At 43.4% G+C, this 15,940-nt stretch overlaps 1 protein-coding gene across 2 annotated transcripts in view; it reads right to left on the bottom strand.

The window, feature by feature from the left end:
* LEMD3 (LEM domain containing 3) overlaps positions 1 to 12,924 on the bottom strand; it is a 56,834-nt gene extending 43,910 nt beyond the window's left edge. Inside the window, exons 1-2 of one of the 2 annotated variants that reach the window (XM_054399575.1) lie at positions 11,395 to 12,924; positions 379 to 388 (exon numbers count right to left, since the gene is read on the bottom strand). In XM_054399575.1, coding sequence (XP_054255550.1) covers positions 379 to 388; positions 11,395 to 12,924 — 1,540 coding nt within the window. Of the gene's footprint in view, positions 1 to 378; positions 389 to 11,381 lie in introns of both variants that reach the window. The other variant, XM_054399574.1, reaches the window with a different exon arrangement.
* Positions 12,925 to 15,940: the final 3,016 nt, after the last annotated feature.

Here is a 15,940-nt window from a genome sequence, read left to right as displayed (position 1 = left end):
CGGTATGGGGCAGCGGGAGGAGATGGCCCCTGGCTGGGCCATCACGAGTCTCAGAGCGGCGACCCCCGCGCTGGCTCTGGCTTGTCCCGTGGAGGAGGCGGCGGCTGCGGCCCCCATCTCTCTCGTCTATCAGCAGCAGCACTAGTGTTTACAGACCTTGATTCTTTAAAGAAATGTCACAGTTTTTTCATCAAGAAATTAGTAAAAAAGCAACCTTGGAGCTGAAGGCAGTGCTCATGCAGTCAGAGCCTTCACTTCAAAGCTGGAAAATCTGCACATTTCTGAAGATAACAGCATGTCAACAACAAAAAGAAAAAAAAAGAAAAAAGTGTCTTCTCTACTGCCGTTTGCCTCCCCCCCCCTTTTCTCTCCCCCCACTTCCTTCTCCCTCCTTATCTCACTCCCTTGTTTCACTCCCTGTTGAAGGTCTGCAGAAACCTGTGTTCTGATTTTAAAGTAACAGTGTTAAGTTTTGTTAAGAAAGGTATTTCACCATTTCATGAATGCAACTGATATCTATATATTGTTTTTATCATTATTTCTGATTTTAAGGCATTTGGGAATTTATTATTTTAGTGTCTGCAATTGTTGCGTTTCTTTACAATAAGCATGATGGTAATTGACTACCCAAAAAACAAACTTGGTATTTGTAATAAGGTATACTCTTATAGAAAATGACTTTTGCTTATAAGTTTTTAGTGATTGTGTTAAAGTATTTTTCTTAATTAACAAGCATGATACTGTGTAAGTGCTACTGGTTTTATGAGTTTATAGGTTAAGGTTTCTCTTTTTCCTTTTTTTCTGGTTCGAACCTCTCTTTTTTTTGAGTTTGCCGGCAAAATTTTAAGAAGAGCTCTATACGGTAAATAAGATTTCATTTTGGAAAGCGCGCATTATCTTTTGTTTGTGGTTTTTCGTACATTATATTGATGGTTTAATTTTATGTAGTTTTTTAAAGTTTTTAGGATCTTTTTTTGATATTAGCAGAACATAAGATTATTTTAGGAATGTTATAGAGTGTTCTATTGGTTTTTGTGTTTATAAAGGTTTTAAGATAAGGTTATAAGAATATGAAAAGCAACAACAACAAAAAAAAAAAAGGTCTTTTCCTTTTTTGGTACACAGGTTTTCCCTAGGGAAAACTCAGGGCTAGGAAAGGGATTCACCTTTTCCCACCTACAGGTTTTTCCTGATGCCAGCATGGCAAGGCCCAGCGCAAGACTCAAAGGACGGGACAAACAGCAGTGCCCGTGACGCTGACAATCAGCTGACCACTGAGTCTGACCACAGTGCCTGTTTAACTGAGATCAGAAGCACTGATCTGAAGCTGACTGCACGAGTGTCCCCGGAGGAAACATCTCATTCGGGACTGAATGTTTCAATGCCTTAATGTTATGTAATTAGGGAATATGTTTATTTGTTAACTCACCAGAATGTTACAGTTAAACAGTGGTTACCCAGGAATAGACAAATAGCCCAGCCTATCTATCTGGTAAAATTAATTCATTCTTGCAATTGTAGGGTATCGCTCATGTTGCCTGTATTCCTTATTCCCTCACACAGTACACTTAAGTGACTTTTGCAAAAACTAAAGAGGGGGAATGGTAGGGGCCTCTTCAGAGGCCTGGTTAAACAAAGCTATGTATGTTTTACATTTTAAAATTTAAATTTTTTACAGCTTCCTAATGATTCCCAGGAAACCCCAATGACACGTCATTTTAATTTTTTAACTACCACCAGTGTATTAATAACCTCGGGTGGAGGATATGCTTGTGTCTAAACACGTTTTGGACTGTATTGGGTCCCAGTGCTTTCATCATCCTTTGGATGCTGACTGCAGCAGCAGCCTTGCAGATCCCAAAGCAACCACAGCAAAATGTGTGGATCACACTTGCCAAGGCCATAGGATGAGACATGCTGTGCCTCTCTGTATCAACACCTGCCAATCCCTTCAGCACCTGTCTGGTGGGCATATCAGTGAATGGGTAAAGGGACATCACTGAAAAAAATTGAACCACTGAACTTGAAAAGATCATTCTACATGTGCTTCCTGGCACACTTAAAAGCTTTCATAGTTTTGGGTGTAAAGGATTTGAAAAGACAAATCTGACTAGCCTCAAGAGATAAGTATGTTAGGATTGGTAAGAATGCATTACTGTGTTGTGTTTAATTCTACATCAGACAAGGCCACAGATATTCAGGATGTTACTCCAGCAGGGAAGAGGTACAGAAATTATACTGCATGGTGCAATCGAGCTGAATTCATAGAAGTGAAGAGACATTCCCATCCTCATTATCTGCCTGCAGGTGTTTTCCATATTTGTGGGGATACAGCCTGGCCAGCTCTGCCCTCACAAATCAGAGGAAGACTTTGCAGTCTCGGTCATTTAACCATTTCTGGCTGACTTCGTAGTCTTGCCAAAACAATCATTTATGCTTTTGCTGTTTTGCTTTTTTTATTGCTTTTTTACCCTGTATATTGCAATGTTTATAAGGTTTAATTAGTCAATCACTCAAGAGAATCCTTATCGTTCAACAGGGAGGGGGAAATGAAGGAATTGATTTAGGGACCAGAACCCCAGACACTGTCTTACTGATAGAAGGAGATGCTTTAACCCTGATGGGTGGCAAACCCTGGGAACAGAGCACAGCTAGAAGGAAAACACAGACAGGTCGGCTCTCTAGAGGCCACTGTGACCTAAGGGAGTTATGCAGGGACCTGATAACAAGAACAAAGCAAAACTTAGGACAGAATTATGGAATCCCTTTATCTCTTGCCTGACGTATGCTTAAGACTTCCGAAAAATACATGCGTTCGTGTGATACTTTCTCTCTGTAGCCAATCATGAATTTACAACTGTAGTATGGACATACCAATGACCAATTACAAGCTGCCTTCTGATATTATGTTCACCTATATAAAGAAAAAGCTTTGTACAATAAATCGACACTTGGCTTGCATCAGGCCACGTCCTGTCTCTCCATCGCAGCACTTTCCTTCTCCAAAAGGAAATCTGAATGTCTAACCTCATTTTCTCAGCTATCAAAAATTTATTTTGACCAAAAATAAACAAACCCCTGCCCCCAAAAAAGCCAAAACAAACACAGATTTTTTTTTTCATCTTTTTCCTTGAAATACTTCTCACCTCCAGATACTTCCTTGGATCATACAATCAGGTGCAAACCCATACAGAAATAGACTATGATGAAGCTGACATCATACATTCCTCAGTTTCAAGATCCCACCAAGGAATTTCATAAATCATTTTCTCTTATTTACAAAGTAACAGTAAACTATTTCCAAGGAATTTGCAAGAATGAGAAACAGCCCAAGCAAGACTGCCAAGCTGGCCTGTCCCCAAAAATCCAGTTTGACTGTGGACTTCCAGAGTCTCAGGATTTTGTCACACATGCACCACCCAGTCTGTCACTCAACAAAATTAACAAATACCCTGGTTGTCTGAAGCATGACACCTGAAAAAGAACAAACAGCCCACTGAACTTGGAGATACAGGTCAAATGCCAGCGACAAACAGAAAATTTCATGATGAAACGTTCCTCCATTTCTCAAGAAACTATCTTGAGAATTAAAGGGAAAAGGGAAAAACAAACCAACCAACCAACCCCACAAACAACCATCGTTAAACAAACCCCCAAAACCAAAAGGGGGTTCAGACAACACTAACAATAAAACAACAACAAAATTCCTTCTTTACTTTTTAATATTGAAACTCTTTGTTCACAGTAAACATTCCATTGCTCAACACCTATTGACAGGTTTCAGAGTAGTTCAGGCACAATTGCTGTTCTCTATTAACAAGAATATCTACACATCCAGATAAAAATTTGTTTGATGGAGTTTGTGCTGTGAGATATGGGGATACTGGATGTGAGGAGCTCATGCTGTCCAGCTGGGTGATACTGAAGAGACACAGGGTTAGTATTACTCAATGAGTGTGTTGTGGGATGTTTCATCTAAGTACATAGTGAGATGATGAGTATTGAGGGGACAGATGGTTAAAGTGAGCAAACCATGACCAAAGTCAATAGACAGTCTGAGGTTTCTCCAATAAGCAATTCAGAGATTCAACTGTTTCTTTGATTACGATCTAGATGTGGCCTTAAAAAAAAAAATCTAGTCTGGAATAACACTACACTGATCCAACTCAGCTCAGCTGTCCTCTTGGGATAAAGTTTTGTTCAGTTGACTGCCTAGCAAGACCAGGCTGATGATGCATTTTCACAAGATGTAATGAGTCCAAGCACAAGTTTCTTGTACTTCTTCAATAAAGAAAATGTTAAGGGGATATGACCTCTACATAAACCCTGCATTAAGAAGTAAGGGAATAAAATTAGTATGGAGGAAGTCTTGGTATGTTTACAAAATTATTTCCTAATGAGCCATCTTCCAACTTTTAATTAAGTAAATAGCCTTCTCTATAATATTGAAAAACTGGCCTAAGGAATTGGTCTACGACCCTTCATTTATGAACAGACCTATTACTTACACAGCATAGCATCATTAGACTTCAATAGATCATATAGACTACTTAGTTTTAATGACATTTAATTCAAAATTGGACCTCTCTTTTTAAGCCTTGACTTCTCCTCCCCACATTTAACAGCCTTACCTATTTGTATCAGTCACTCGGAGTTCATTTAAACCATCTAAAAGAAGTTAAGACTCTAAAAAGGCAGCTTTATTCAAGATACTTACATTACAGTATGACCCTCAGAAAAGAGAAAATCTGATCCTTTCCCCTCCAAAACACCAGGCATAACAGCACATTTCCTCCAACAATCTAGGCCCAACAGACACATCATGTTTGCCAGTATCACATTTAGCCCACATTGGCACTCAGTGGCTCCTTACCCTCTCAGCCTCCACACCAGACTGTAAACACGCAGCAGAACAGAGAACATTACTAAACAGCACTGCGTGGAAGTACAGCCATAGTAGGACTCAACATCAGACCAACATCAACTGGAGCAAACCTTCTATTCAGAAGTAACCTATGACATTCGCTGTAAGTTGTGCAGGTGTTCTTACATCTATCCTTGCATCCATTAGCATGTTTCTACCAGTAACACTTCCCCCATTCCAAGCTTTCCTAAATCAGAATTCCTCAGAGAACACAAGCCATAAAGGTTACTTTGATCAGAGGCAAAGTTATACCATATCCTCACTTACTATAATCGCAGCAAAGACATTACCACCTTCTCTGCCAGCTCTACATTTACCAGCAGCAACAGTAGAAGCCAAAACAGGAAAAGCAAGGACAAAGACACCACTACTGAAGTACCTAGTAAACATGCCAGTCCCCTGAAAAATCACTTTTTTCTTAATATACCTTGACTTCACAATCGTTTTAGTCAACTTACTTCCCTCAACCTACCACAGATCACAACAGACAACTAATTTTACCAGAGAATACAAATACCCACAAGAACTTTAAATGTGTAAGGAGTATATGCCTCACAACTACAATAGACTCTGTGTTTCTCAACAATCAGTGACAGAACAAGAGGCCACAGTCTCAAGCTGTGCCAGGGGAAGTTTAGGCTGAATGTTAGGAAGAAATTCTTCATTGGAATGGGCTGCCCAGGGAGGTGGTGGAGTCACCATCCCTGGAAGTGTTTAAAATAAGCCTGGATGAGGCACTTAGTGCCATGGTATAGTTGATTAGATGGTGTTGGGTGACAGGTTGGACTTGTGATCTTGAAGGTCTTTTCCAACCTTGTTAATTGTGTGATTGGAACAGCACTTTCATCAACAAAAACAGAGGTACTTGCTTCATTTACTTGACTACACTTTTTTGTTAAGCGACGAGAAAAAAAAAACTTTTTCAAACAGCAACTCTGGCTTGTTCATGTGTTCATGCTATTTCTGAAGCACAAGTCTAGAAGCATGACAGGGATCAGTTTAGTATGACTCTAGCACTCCTGCTAGCTTAGCTAGGTAAGCAATCAAGGCCAAGTTTCACAGCCTACTACTGCCAGAAGAAACACCGATGTCAACAGGAATTAAACGTATGTGATTTTTGGAGACAATCGGTCCTCAGGAACAGAAAGATTGAAGGCCTGATTCTCCTCTCATACTAGAGCACTTAAAGATTATGAAAGAGCGTAAAGTGAGGCTCCTACATTAAATTTAAGGCCTTGGGTATTGTGGGTTATTCCTTAAAATATTTTCATTCTTTCCATTATCACTGTATGCATCTGTCCTAAGCAGAAAGAAATCTGTATTGCACTTGAAGCTGGCAGAGGTTCTTAACAGAAGAAACACAAGCTTGCTTTTTGCTTTCCCACTCCTTTCTAGTCTGCAATGTTTTAAAACATGGAAAAGTTGCAACTAGATCTGCTTTCAGATCCTAGATCACCTTCAATTTTCTCACATGAGAAACTGAATTTTCTTTCAAGAAAATTACCATGCACAAGTCCATTTGATACCTAGTGAATCAGGTCCTGCCAGAGCGTTTCTGCATCCCTGTTCCACAAGCAAGTAATCTCAGTTTCAGCGTCCCATGACTTATTTCACAAAAAACCAGGCTATAATAGTAACACTGAAAAAAACTGTGTAATTTTAAGAAAGCCATAGCATAAGGAAAGTTTTGTGCAGGTCTGCAAACAGCAGCACATTTCAGGTATGAATGCCATGTATATTAGTTCTAAATATTCCAAACCAATTGTCAAAATCTCCTTAAAAACATAAATTCTGAAGTTGCATTATTTGTGTTTCAAATTCTGATGAGCAATTTTCACATTTATGCTCTAAGCTACAGATCTGCTACTAAGGTAAATAGGCCATTTATTGTCCTTTAGGAATTATGTGAAGTTGTCAGGTAAGACAAATTATTTTGTACCCTGTGACAATTATCTGCACTTTCCTGGATATAAGCCTTGGCCAAGTTCCTCATCTTTAAGAGTTACAGAAATAATGCACCATAAGGAACCATAAGTTTAAAAATTTCAAGAATCCTAAGGAAATTTAACTATTGTACTTGGCTTTACCTTTATGAAGGCAGCCTAGGGTATTTTTGATCTATTGATCTTGATCCCAAACCCACTAAACCACAGAAGTGAGATCTGCTGCAAGAGATTAGCCTTTAAGATATGCATCAGAATTTTTTTGTATCACTTGCTAACTAGAGTTTAAAGCAATATACAGAAAGCAAAAGGAGCTATATGCTAATATGTCAATAGAAGTTGTTGTACTGTCAAACAGAAAAGACAGACTAACACTTGGAAAGTACATGCAACATTAACAGACGTAACACAGGAACTCTCTTAATCCTTAAATTTTGATTCTTTCCTTTACTGCCCTCTCATATATAAATATTTATCCAAAATTAATTCACTTCCGCTGGAGACAACATTGTCAAGAAGACAGACTCTTCTGAGAAGCTGATTTTATAAGGTAAGTAGATTTGTAAGTTATCTGTGAAACACAGCAGCACTTGAATAGTAATTTGCAGGCCTGTGAGCATTAACAGCCATCTTCTTGCCTTTTATACAGCAACTCTAACTTCTTAACAATGGAAACTCCCTGCATAAAATTCCATAGAAGTTTTAACACCCAAGGGATTTAGAAGTTGAGAACAAAGGAACACCAATAGAATAGAATTAAACTCTCAGAATTGTGATTTGCATCATCTTCCACTTGCAGTATAGGAACTCCTAAATCTCTGGAATTAACATTCCAAAAACACAAGTTGTAGCAAATATACTCCTAGCAGTTATTTTGTAACAAGTATCATAGAAAGTATCAAAATGACTTAGCAAGAGATGCCACTTTGAAACACCTCTCCTAAAAAGAATCTAAGATTTTAAAGGAGACCAACCCAGTAGTTTCAAGATTACTTTTGTTCTTAGTGGTGGTTTTTGCCACATCACTGTTCTCCAGGCAAAGTAGTGCAGAAGAAACAATGAGAACCCAAACGGAACCTATTTCAAATTACAACCTTAAACAGCACCTGTAGTAGAGCCCTCATCTTTCAAAAAGTAAGCCAGACCCCAAAAGTAACATCTACTGATCTGATACTGTTATCAAATTCCTATGAAAAATAATTATAGAACTAACTACCAGGAGCAGCCACTTAAAACGCTTAGAGTATCATCACAAAATACAGTTGGAAAGGATACCCAGTTCTTCAGAGTTTGAAGAACCATAGGAAGCAGATAAAAGTAAATTCCACCATTTTTCTACCAAAATACAATGTTGGCTTAGCAAGAAGTTGATAGAACCCCAGGATGTTTTGAAGGCTGCTGCAGCAAAACCAACATGAATGAGGTTACCACCACCAAGTCCAAACTGGCCTTTCTTTTCACATACAACACCATCAAAGATTGCAAGCACAATATATACTTATGCATTAGCTGGTGTTTTATTTAAGCTTAAAGAGCAGTTCATTTTCAATGACTTCAAATTAATTTCATTTAAACATTATGCATGGCTAAAGTGGCAATCCTCAAGTTTTCTGCTTACCAATTCTCATCTGTATTATTACCTGGCCTAAATTCAACCCCAACACCTAGTTTTAAGCTCCTCCCCATCACACACACACATCCTCTGTTCTCAGATTACAACCTGTTGGGTGTACTCGGTGATAAATATTTCTCAATGCCAAATACAAAATATCATGTTTATTTAATTTCGTTTTAGGTAAGGAACAATTAAAACAACCAACATTAAGCTCACTGTCTATCATTCTCTGCCAAGTCAAAATAAGAAGCCACTAAAATATAAAAATACCTGCCTTTTTTGTTTTCTTACAATAAGTGTTGTAATTATGGTATAGCACTTCACTGAATCCTAAAAATACTTATGATGTCATCTAAAGTAGAAAATAATGGAGGTTTCCCACAATCAAATCACTCTCTGCCAATAGAATCTCACCTACAGCCACTTTACAAGACAGGAAAAAATCCTCTGTATCCACTCACTCAACTGAAGGGTTGTTTCTTGAGACACACTAGTTTTTATTTAAAATGTATGAAGCAGTTCTGCTTCTACAAAGTAAACAGACAATACACCCACACAAACAGAAGAGCCAAAGGACTGATTCAGATGATGCTTAAGCTTAGGGAAGCACCTAAGATAAGTCAGGGTTCTTTCCCTTCACAGTAGCAATCAGGTTTTATTGGCCAGTCTTTGTCTGTTCTTGCCTGTTCTACAGACCTACCATTTTTTTGTTGCATATGCCCTTTGAGAAGCAAGAATTTAGGGAGCATGTGCTGAGCATATGGGTAAGGTAATCCCCTGTTTATTCCCACATTACTTAAAAGAAGTGGCTTGCTCCTCTTCCTATCAAAGGAAACAGACACTAAACCTACTGTTTGCTTCTTCCAGAGGGCCCTCTTCTCCTGTTCCCATTTTTTATGCTGCAAAGCCCAGGGCTGGGAGAAAGGAGAACAGATGAAATGTGAGCATCACTGCCAGAACAGTTCAAGAAGTCCACTTTGAGGAGTTCCACTGAAAAGAGAAGGAATAGAAACAGGCCAAGAACTGGCTTAACTGAACTACCAAGCAACAGTGGGCTACCGGATCACTGGCTGGGCAGCCTTGCACAAGCAAAAGAGCAGAAAATAACAATTTTCCCTGTCTATCAGTTGCAGTTGGGTTAACCTTTCAAGAGCAATATACTCAACACAGTGATCATGTGTTCTGTAGACAAGCTCATGCATTCAAAAACAATTTTCTTCCAAGACAATAAGTTCAGAGTGGATTTCTTTTCACAGTATAATACCTATCTGCATAGCTGAGGCATTCAACTATCAGTCTGCATGGCAGGTGAATTTTAACTCAACCACTGAATTTGACAGGCAATAAGATTACCCCAGTAAACTGATAGACCTTATTCCCTATTAAAATCACCAGGTTTCAAGACCACAAAGAAAAATTGAATATGTATTAGTTGAATTACACAGCTTATCAGTAAGAAAATCTACGTATGTCTCAAGGAGTGATGGTCAGAAGTTAACCACAGAATATGAGTAGTCCTAATAGTCACACTATACTGTATCTAATTTTAGCCCACCTGCATATGTTCATCACTCTCTCAAAAAACAAGGCTGAACGGTAGTTAAGAGCCACGTGGACATCTATGGAACCACTGCAAATAACTTAAGTCCTTGATGCTACTGTTCTCCCTAAACACCAAATCCTTTAGTGCCCACGCCAAAGAGCACCGAACCGAAGTAAGCACTATTCTGCTATCACGATGTAAAGAAAAACGTTTGGGGGGGAAAAAAACAAAACAAAACAAAAAACCCAACACAACAACAACAAAAAAAAAAAAAACCCAAACCAGCTCGCACTGCTATTTCTGACCGGTAACATCAAGCAGATCGCAGTCTAACACTGGGATCACTCCTTACAAGGCACTGCATACATGCCCACACAAGTATGTAAATCCTCTATCTATACAAAGAAATACACGCACATGCATACACTCCCCCACCTTCCTCAATCATTTCAAGAAAAACCACAAGTCCCCAAAGACCTTCGACTGCTCTCACGTCCCAAAAGTAGCTTTTTGCATAATTTCTTATTGCTCCTGATGAGAAACTAAGACAGCAACGGCATGATTTTTCTTTCTGATGTTGGAATCTCCACTGTACATTTCAGGGCAGCTAAGAATTGAATTAGCATGAATCACCACCCTTAGGTGGTACGTTCCCATTTTCATACACTTTGTGAATTGAAAATGGTAGTTTCTAAATCCATTCCGAGAAGTTACTTTCACATATTAACGAAGTTCCCAAATCGTTTAGGATTAAAACCAGAATGCTCTAAAATTCAAACTAAAGCACAACAGTATTACAGGTATAAACACACCGTCAATTATATTTAGGAAACAAAAAAAAGTACTTTTTAGAAAACAATACACAACAGGTCCAACATTCACGGCAAAAATTTGTTGTAGTGTGCAACTTTATCTCAACGTAGCATCCTTTTCAAGCCTCAATACACATAAATGAAAAAAAAATTATTAACAACTAGAGTCAAATCTTAGCCCTGCAGGAATCTCAGGTATCTAAATGTGCATGATTACCTCTGTGAGGTTAGCATAAAGCCTTGCCTCGTCAATTCTCTGTTAATCACACATCTGCTGTATTGAACAAAACATATAAAACTGCTTTGTGAAGAAAGCACATTAAAAAAGGTATCAAGGGATTACACCATAGAAGGCTAGGATGTCTTTCAAGGTTATTATACCAGCTTGCAAGGTCTACACTTAAGGAAAGACAATTCTCTGTGCTCTATCCTATATAAAAAGATTATACCAAGGGTGGAACCCACTTCTGGAAACGCAAAGGTGAATTAACAGTTTTATATCCAGCTGCAGAAAAACTGCTCTTACCCTTCACCTAATACTTACTGTTGGCTCCCACATCCTCAGCTACTCCAGAACCTCTCATTCTCAGGTATGTGAATCCCAGTACCAGAAAGAACAAGCATGCAGCAGTTAAGAGGAACATGGACAGGTAATGTGCACTGAAGCCTCCAGTGGTGGATACCTCCTCTCTTTTGAACTGTTGGAGAAGCTCCTCCTCGGGCTCTGAGAGATTCTTCTTGTAGGTGTTTTTCAGGTAGGTATGATTTGAACCCGTATGATTGGAGTGGTTGAGTCTAAGGGAGGAGGTGGTTCCACCCGAGGGAAGGCTATTAGTAGCTGAATAGATCCTGGATTCAACATTATAGCTACCAGCAGCACCGCCGAGAACATGATTATTGGTCGCTTTTCTAATGTTGCCTGGAGGGTCAGTGATTTTACTGCTGTCCACGTCCGTGGGCGGCGAGGGCAGCAGCGATACTGCAGGGGATTTCTTAGACAGGCCAGCGCGGTATCTGGGGCTGGAAGGACTAGAGTCCAGATTTTCATATCCTCCTCTCCCCGCCGCCGCCGCCTCCTCCTCCTGATTTCTGTCCCTGTCTAGACTCCCGGCAGCAGCTGCCTCCGCCGCCGCCCTGTCATTCGTTACGACTACACCAGCACCGCAGCCTCCGCCAGCCCTTTCTTGGCCCGTCTCCATCACGCCAGCGCCGGCTGCAGCGCATTTGCTTGTTATGAATGGAGCAGGAGACTTGCTGAGGCTCCGTCTGGGCCGGCGAACGACAGACTCCTCCTTCGGTACCTGCTGCTTGGCCCTCGTCCCCGACGCCGTCTCTTCCTCCTCCGAGTCGGAGTACTTGTCCCTGCTGCCGCCGTAAGAGAGGAAACGGTTACCGTTCACGGTCCGGTTCTTCCATCGCTGCTGCCCGCTCTCCTCCTCTTCTTCGTCGTCCTCCTCCCCTCCTTCCTCGCGGCCGTCTCCCTGCTCCCTCACACCCTGAGCCGCCGCCGGCCTCCTGGCCGCCGCCGCCGCCCCCCACCAGGCGTTGGGCTTCCGCCTGGCCGCCTCCTCCGGAGTAGAGCTGTTACTCAAGCTGCAGGCGCCGTGGGGGGCGGCGGGCCTCAGGCCGCGGAAGAAGGGTGAAGCCCGCTCCCTCCTGCTGCCGCCACCGGCGCCGGCCTGGCTCCGGGGACTGGTTTCCACATCCGACTCGTCCGAGCTGAAGCCCAGCAGCACTTTGCCGCCCCCGGCAGGGGGTGCTGCGCGGCTCCGGCCGCTCCCGGCGGCGGCGGCAGCCCCGGGGAGGTAGGGGTGCTCGGAGCCGACCAGCCTCGCGCCCACGCCCGGAGCCGCTCGCCCGGGGCCACCGCCTCCGCCCGGCGCCGCTCCGGCCCCCGTGTTATTGTTGTTGCTGTTCCGGGTCTTGCTGGCGCCACTGCGGGCCCCGGCCCGCTCATCTTCGCGCAGCTTCTTCAGCTTCTTCAGGTAGACGGGTCGGGTGCTCTCAGTGACCGGCCCCGGGGAGAAGCCGAAGCGCCTCAGCTCTGAGAAGAGCTCCTCATCCGTGAGCTGCGCGGCCGTCGCCATTTTCCGCTCCCCCGCCGCCGCGGCGTTTCCTACCCACGCGCCGCGCCGCGCTCCCCGCCGGAACTGACGCGTGCGCACTCGGCTGTGGCCTAGACCTGCCTGTCACCCCGCGAGCGCCGCCCGCCGCCGCCGGGGCCAGACGGGGGATGGCGAAGGGAGTGGGGGAGAGGCGGGATCGCGCGGCGCCGGCGGCCCCTCCCCCACCCCAGCAACGGCCGGCGCGCGTGGAGCCGCGGGGGCTGGGGGACGCGGCGGCGCGCACGGCGTCTAGAGCGGTTCCCGCTGGCGGTGGGCCCCGGGGCAGTCCTGTGTGCGGGGAGCGGCTGGAGGCAAGGCGGAGACCCCTCCGCACAGGCTGTCCTTGGGAGGCGTTGTCGGCGGCGGTCGGGAAAGGGCGGCGTGCGGTACCCCTGGCGGCCAGGGGGTCGCCGAAGTGGGAAGTGCGAAAGAGAGAGAGGGCTCTTGCTTGTCGGCTGAGGCTTTCGGGGTTGGAAAGGTAGAGCCTGTCAGAAACGCTCTGGTTTTATGCACGCCTGCAAGCAGACGCTAAGATGGGATAGCTGGCTGAATGTCAATCACATCCGGGGCTGCACGAAGAGAAGTGTGGCCAGCAGGTCGAAGGATGTGATTCTCCCTCTCTACCCCACTCTGGTGAGACCCCACCTGGAGTACTGCATCCAGTTCTGGAGCCCCTATTACAATAAGGATCTGGAGGTGCTGGAACTTGTCCAGAAAAGGGCCACGAGGATGATCAGAAGGCTGGAGCTGCTCTGCTATGGAGACAGACTGAAAGAGTTGGGGTTGTTCAGTTTGGAGAAGAGAAGGCTCTGAGGAGACCTTCTTGTGGTCTTCCAATATCTGAAGGGGGCCTACAAGAAAGCTGGGGAGGGACTTTTGAGGGTGTCAGGTGGTGATAGGACTAGGGACAATTGAAAATGGGTAGATTGATATTGGATGTTAGGAAGGAGGTTTTCCCCATGAGGGTGGTGAGACACTGGAAAAGGTTGCCCAGGGAGGTGGTGGAAGCCTCATCCCTGGAGGTTTTTGCAGCCAGGCTGGATGTGGCTGTGAGCAACCTGATCTAGTGTGAGGTGTCCCTGCCCATGGCATGGGGGTTGGAACTAGATAATCCTTGAGGTCCCTTCCAATCCTAACAATTCTATTATTCTATTTGGGGATATACCACAGTGGAGAGCATCACACCTAACATCTTTTAACACAATTGCCAGGTTACAAATTCAGTCTAATTATGACTGGAGAGACCCAAAAACCCAAGGTGCACACCTTCATTGGGCCCTTCCCTAAGGTGGCAGGTGGTGTCCTTGCTTCCACTGATGCGCTGGGTGACCTTTTTCAGAAGTCAAGCATCAGGACAGCTCAGCTTTGAGGGAACAGATGTAAGGGCAGGAATGTTCTGGAAATCCTCATTGTCACTGTCAGTGGCTGAGCACCACCTTCATTAACTTTGCAGTATCCTGGATGTATTTTGCTCTTTGGGAAAATACAGTCTTTCAAATATGTTACAATTAAAACTGTCTGACTATATATAGAAATGGGTGCATGTCAAAATAATTGTGTTAACAAAGAGACATCATGCTGGCATTTTTCAAAATGTGGTGTGTGTGCTGGTCCTTTGGCCACAGAACCTCATATGGAGGCTTCAGAATCTCCTGAGCTCTGTCCAACCTGAATGACAAAGACCTAGGCATATCTACTCTTTACTACTCCAAAAATGCAGGAGGCAGAGTTTCCATTTTGATCCAGCTCGCACTGGCCTTACAACACCACATGCAGAAGTGGTCCAGTTTCTGCTTGAACTCTGTGAAAAGAAGTTAAAGGCATAGCCTTAAAACCACCACACAAGACCCAGCTGCAGGAGCAGTTGTATATCCCCCTCACAGTCTGCTGCAGTGAGGTTATTGTGGATGTGCTCTGCTAATATCAAAACTGAGGTTGCTAATCGTGTTATTGAGGAACATTCACAGAGCAGGATTTAAGGAGCTGCGAGGCAGGCACATGCTGAAGATCAAGTGAGGTCCACAGAGCTAGAAGACTGGCACAAAACCATCTTCCATGATGATGGTGACAATTGATGATCATAGAATATCAGGTTGGAAGGGACCTCAAGGATCATTTAGTCCAACCTTTCTTGGCAAAAACACAGGCTAAAAATCTTAAAAGTGGCAAATGTTGGAGAATCCGCCAATTCCCTGGGGAGATTACTCCAATGGTCAATTATTGTGAAAATTTTTCTTCTTGTGTCCAATCATAATCTCCCCGGGAGTAAGTTTTACCCACTACCTCTCCTTTTTTCCACGTGGCTCCTTGAAAAAAAGGAGTCTCCGTCTTCTTTGTAGTCACCCTTCAAGTACTGGAACATGATAGATACTAAGGTCTCTCCTAAGCTTTCTTTTCTCAAGACTGAACAAACCCAATTCTCTCAGCCTTTCCTCAGATGGCAGGCTTCCCAGTCCTTTGATCATTTTCGTGGCCCTTCTCTGGACCCTGTCCAAGCTGTCCACATCTGGTTTTATATAGCAGAGACCAGAACTGAATGGTAATGATGATGGATGGTGATGATTAACTCCTGTACCTCACCCTCCATTCCTGACCAGCCACACCTGGGAATGCAGAACCTGTCCAATTGTTCATCTAAGCCTCCTTTAACGCAATGTTTGTAAGGCTGAGAAGTACTGGGAGGGGCTGTATTACAGGCATGCTTTACATGATATCACTGTGCACAGCCACTTCACATAGAGCACATTAAACCACTAGTGTAAATGTGCCTCCTCTCGCCTATCTCCCATCCCATGGTAGCTAACTGATGGCCCAAGTGCCATGAGAAATGCTTCCAACATTCCATTCCTCCTCCTCAATGAGAAGCTATTTGGGATACATGTTTGGATATGCCTGTCCAAGTTCTGTACTTACCTCTGGCTGGCTATGACCATGGCCAAACCAGACCAGATACCATTCTGATAAGAGCACTTCTGGCTAGCACCCACTTCAGCACCTT

Source organism: Indicator indicator, chromosome 3, assembly GCF_027791375.1.
Source record: "Indicator indicator isolate 239-I01 chromosome 3, UM_Iind_1.1, whole genome shotgun sequence".
Lineage (NCBI taxonomy): Eukaryota > Metazoa > Chordata > Aves > Piciformes > Indicatoridae > Indicator > Indicator indicator.
Note: the sequence above shows the minus strand (reverse complement) of the source record. Positions and strands in the feature narration are given on the sequence as shown.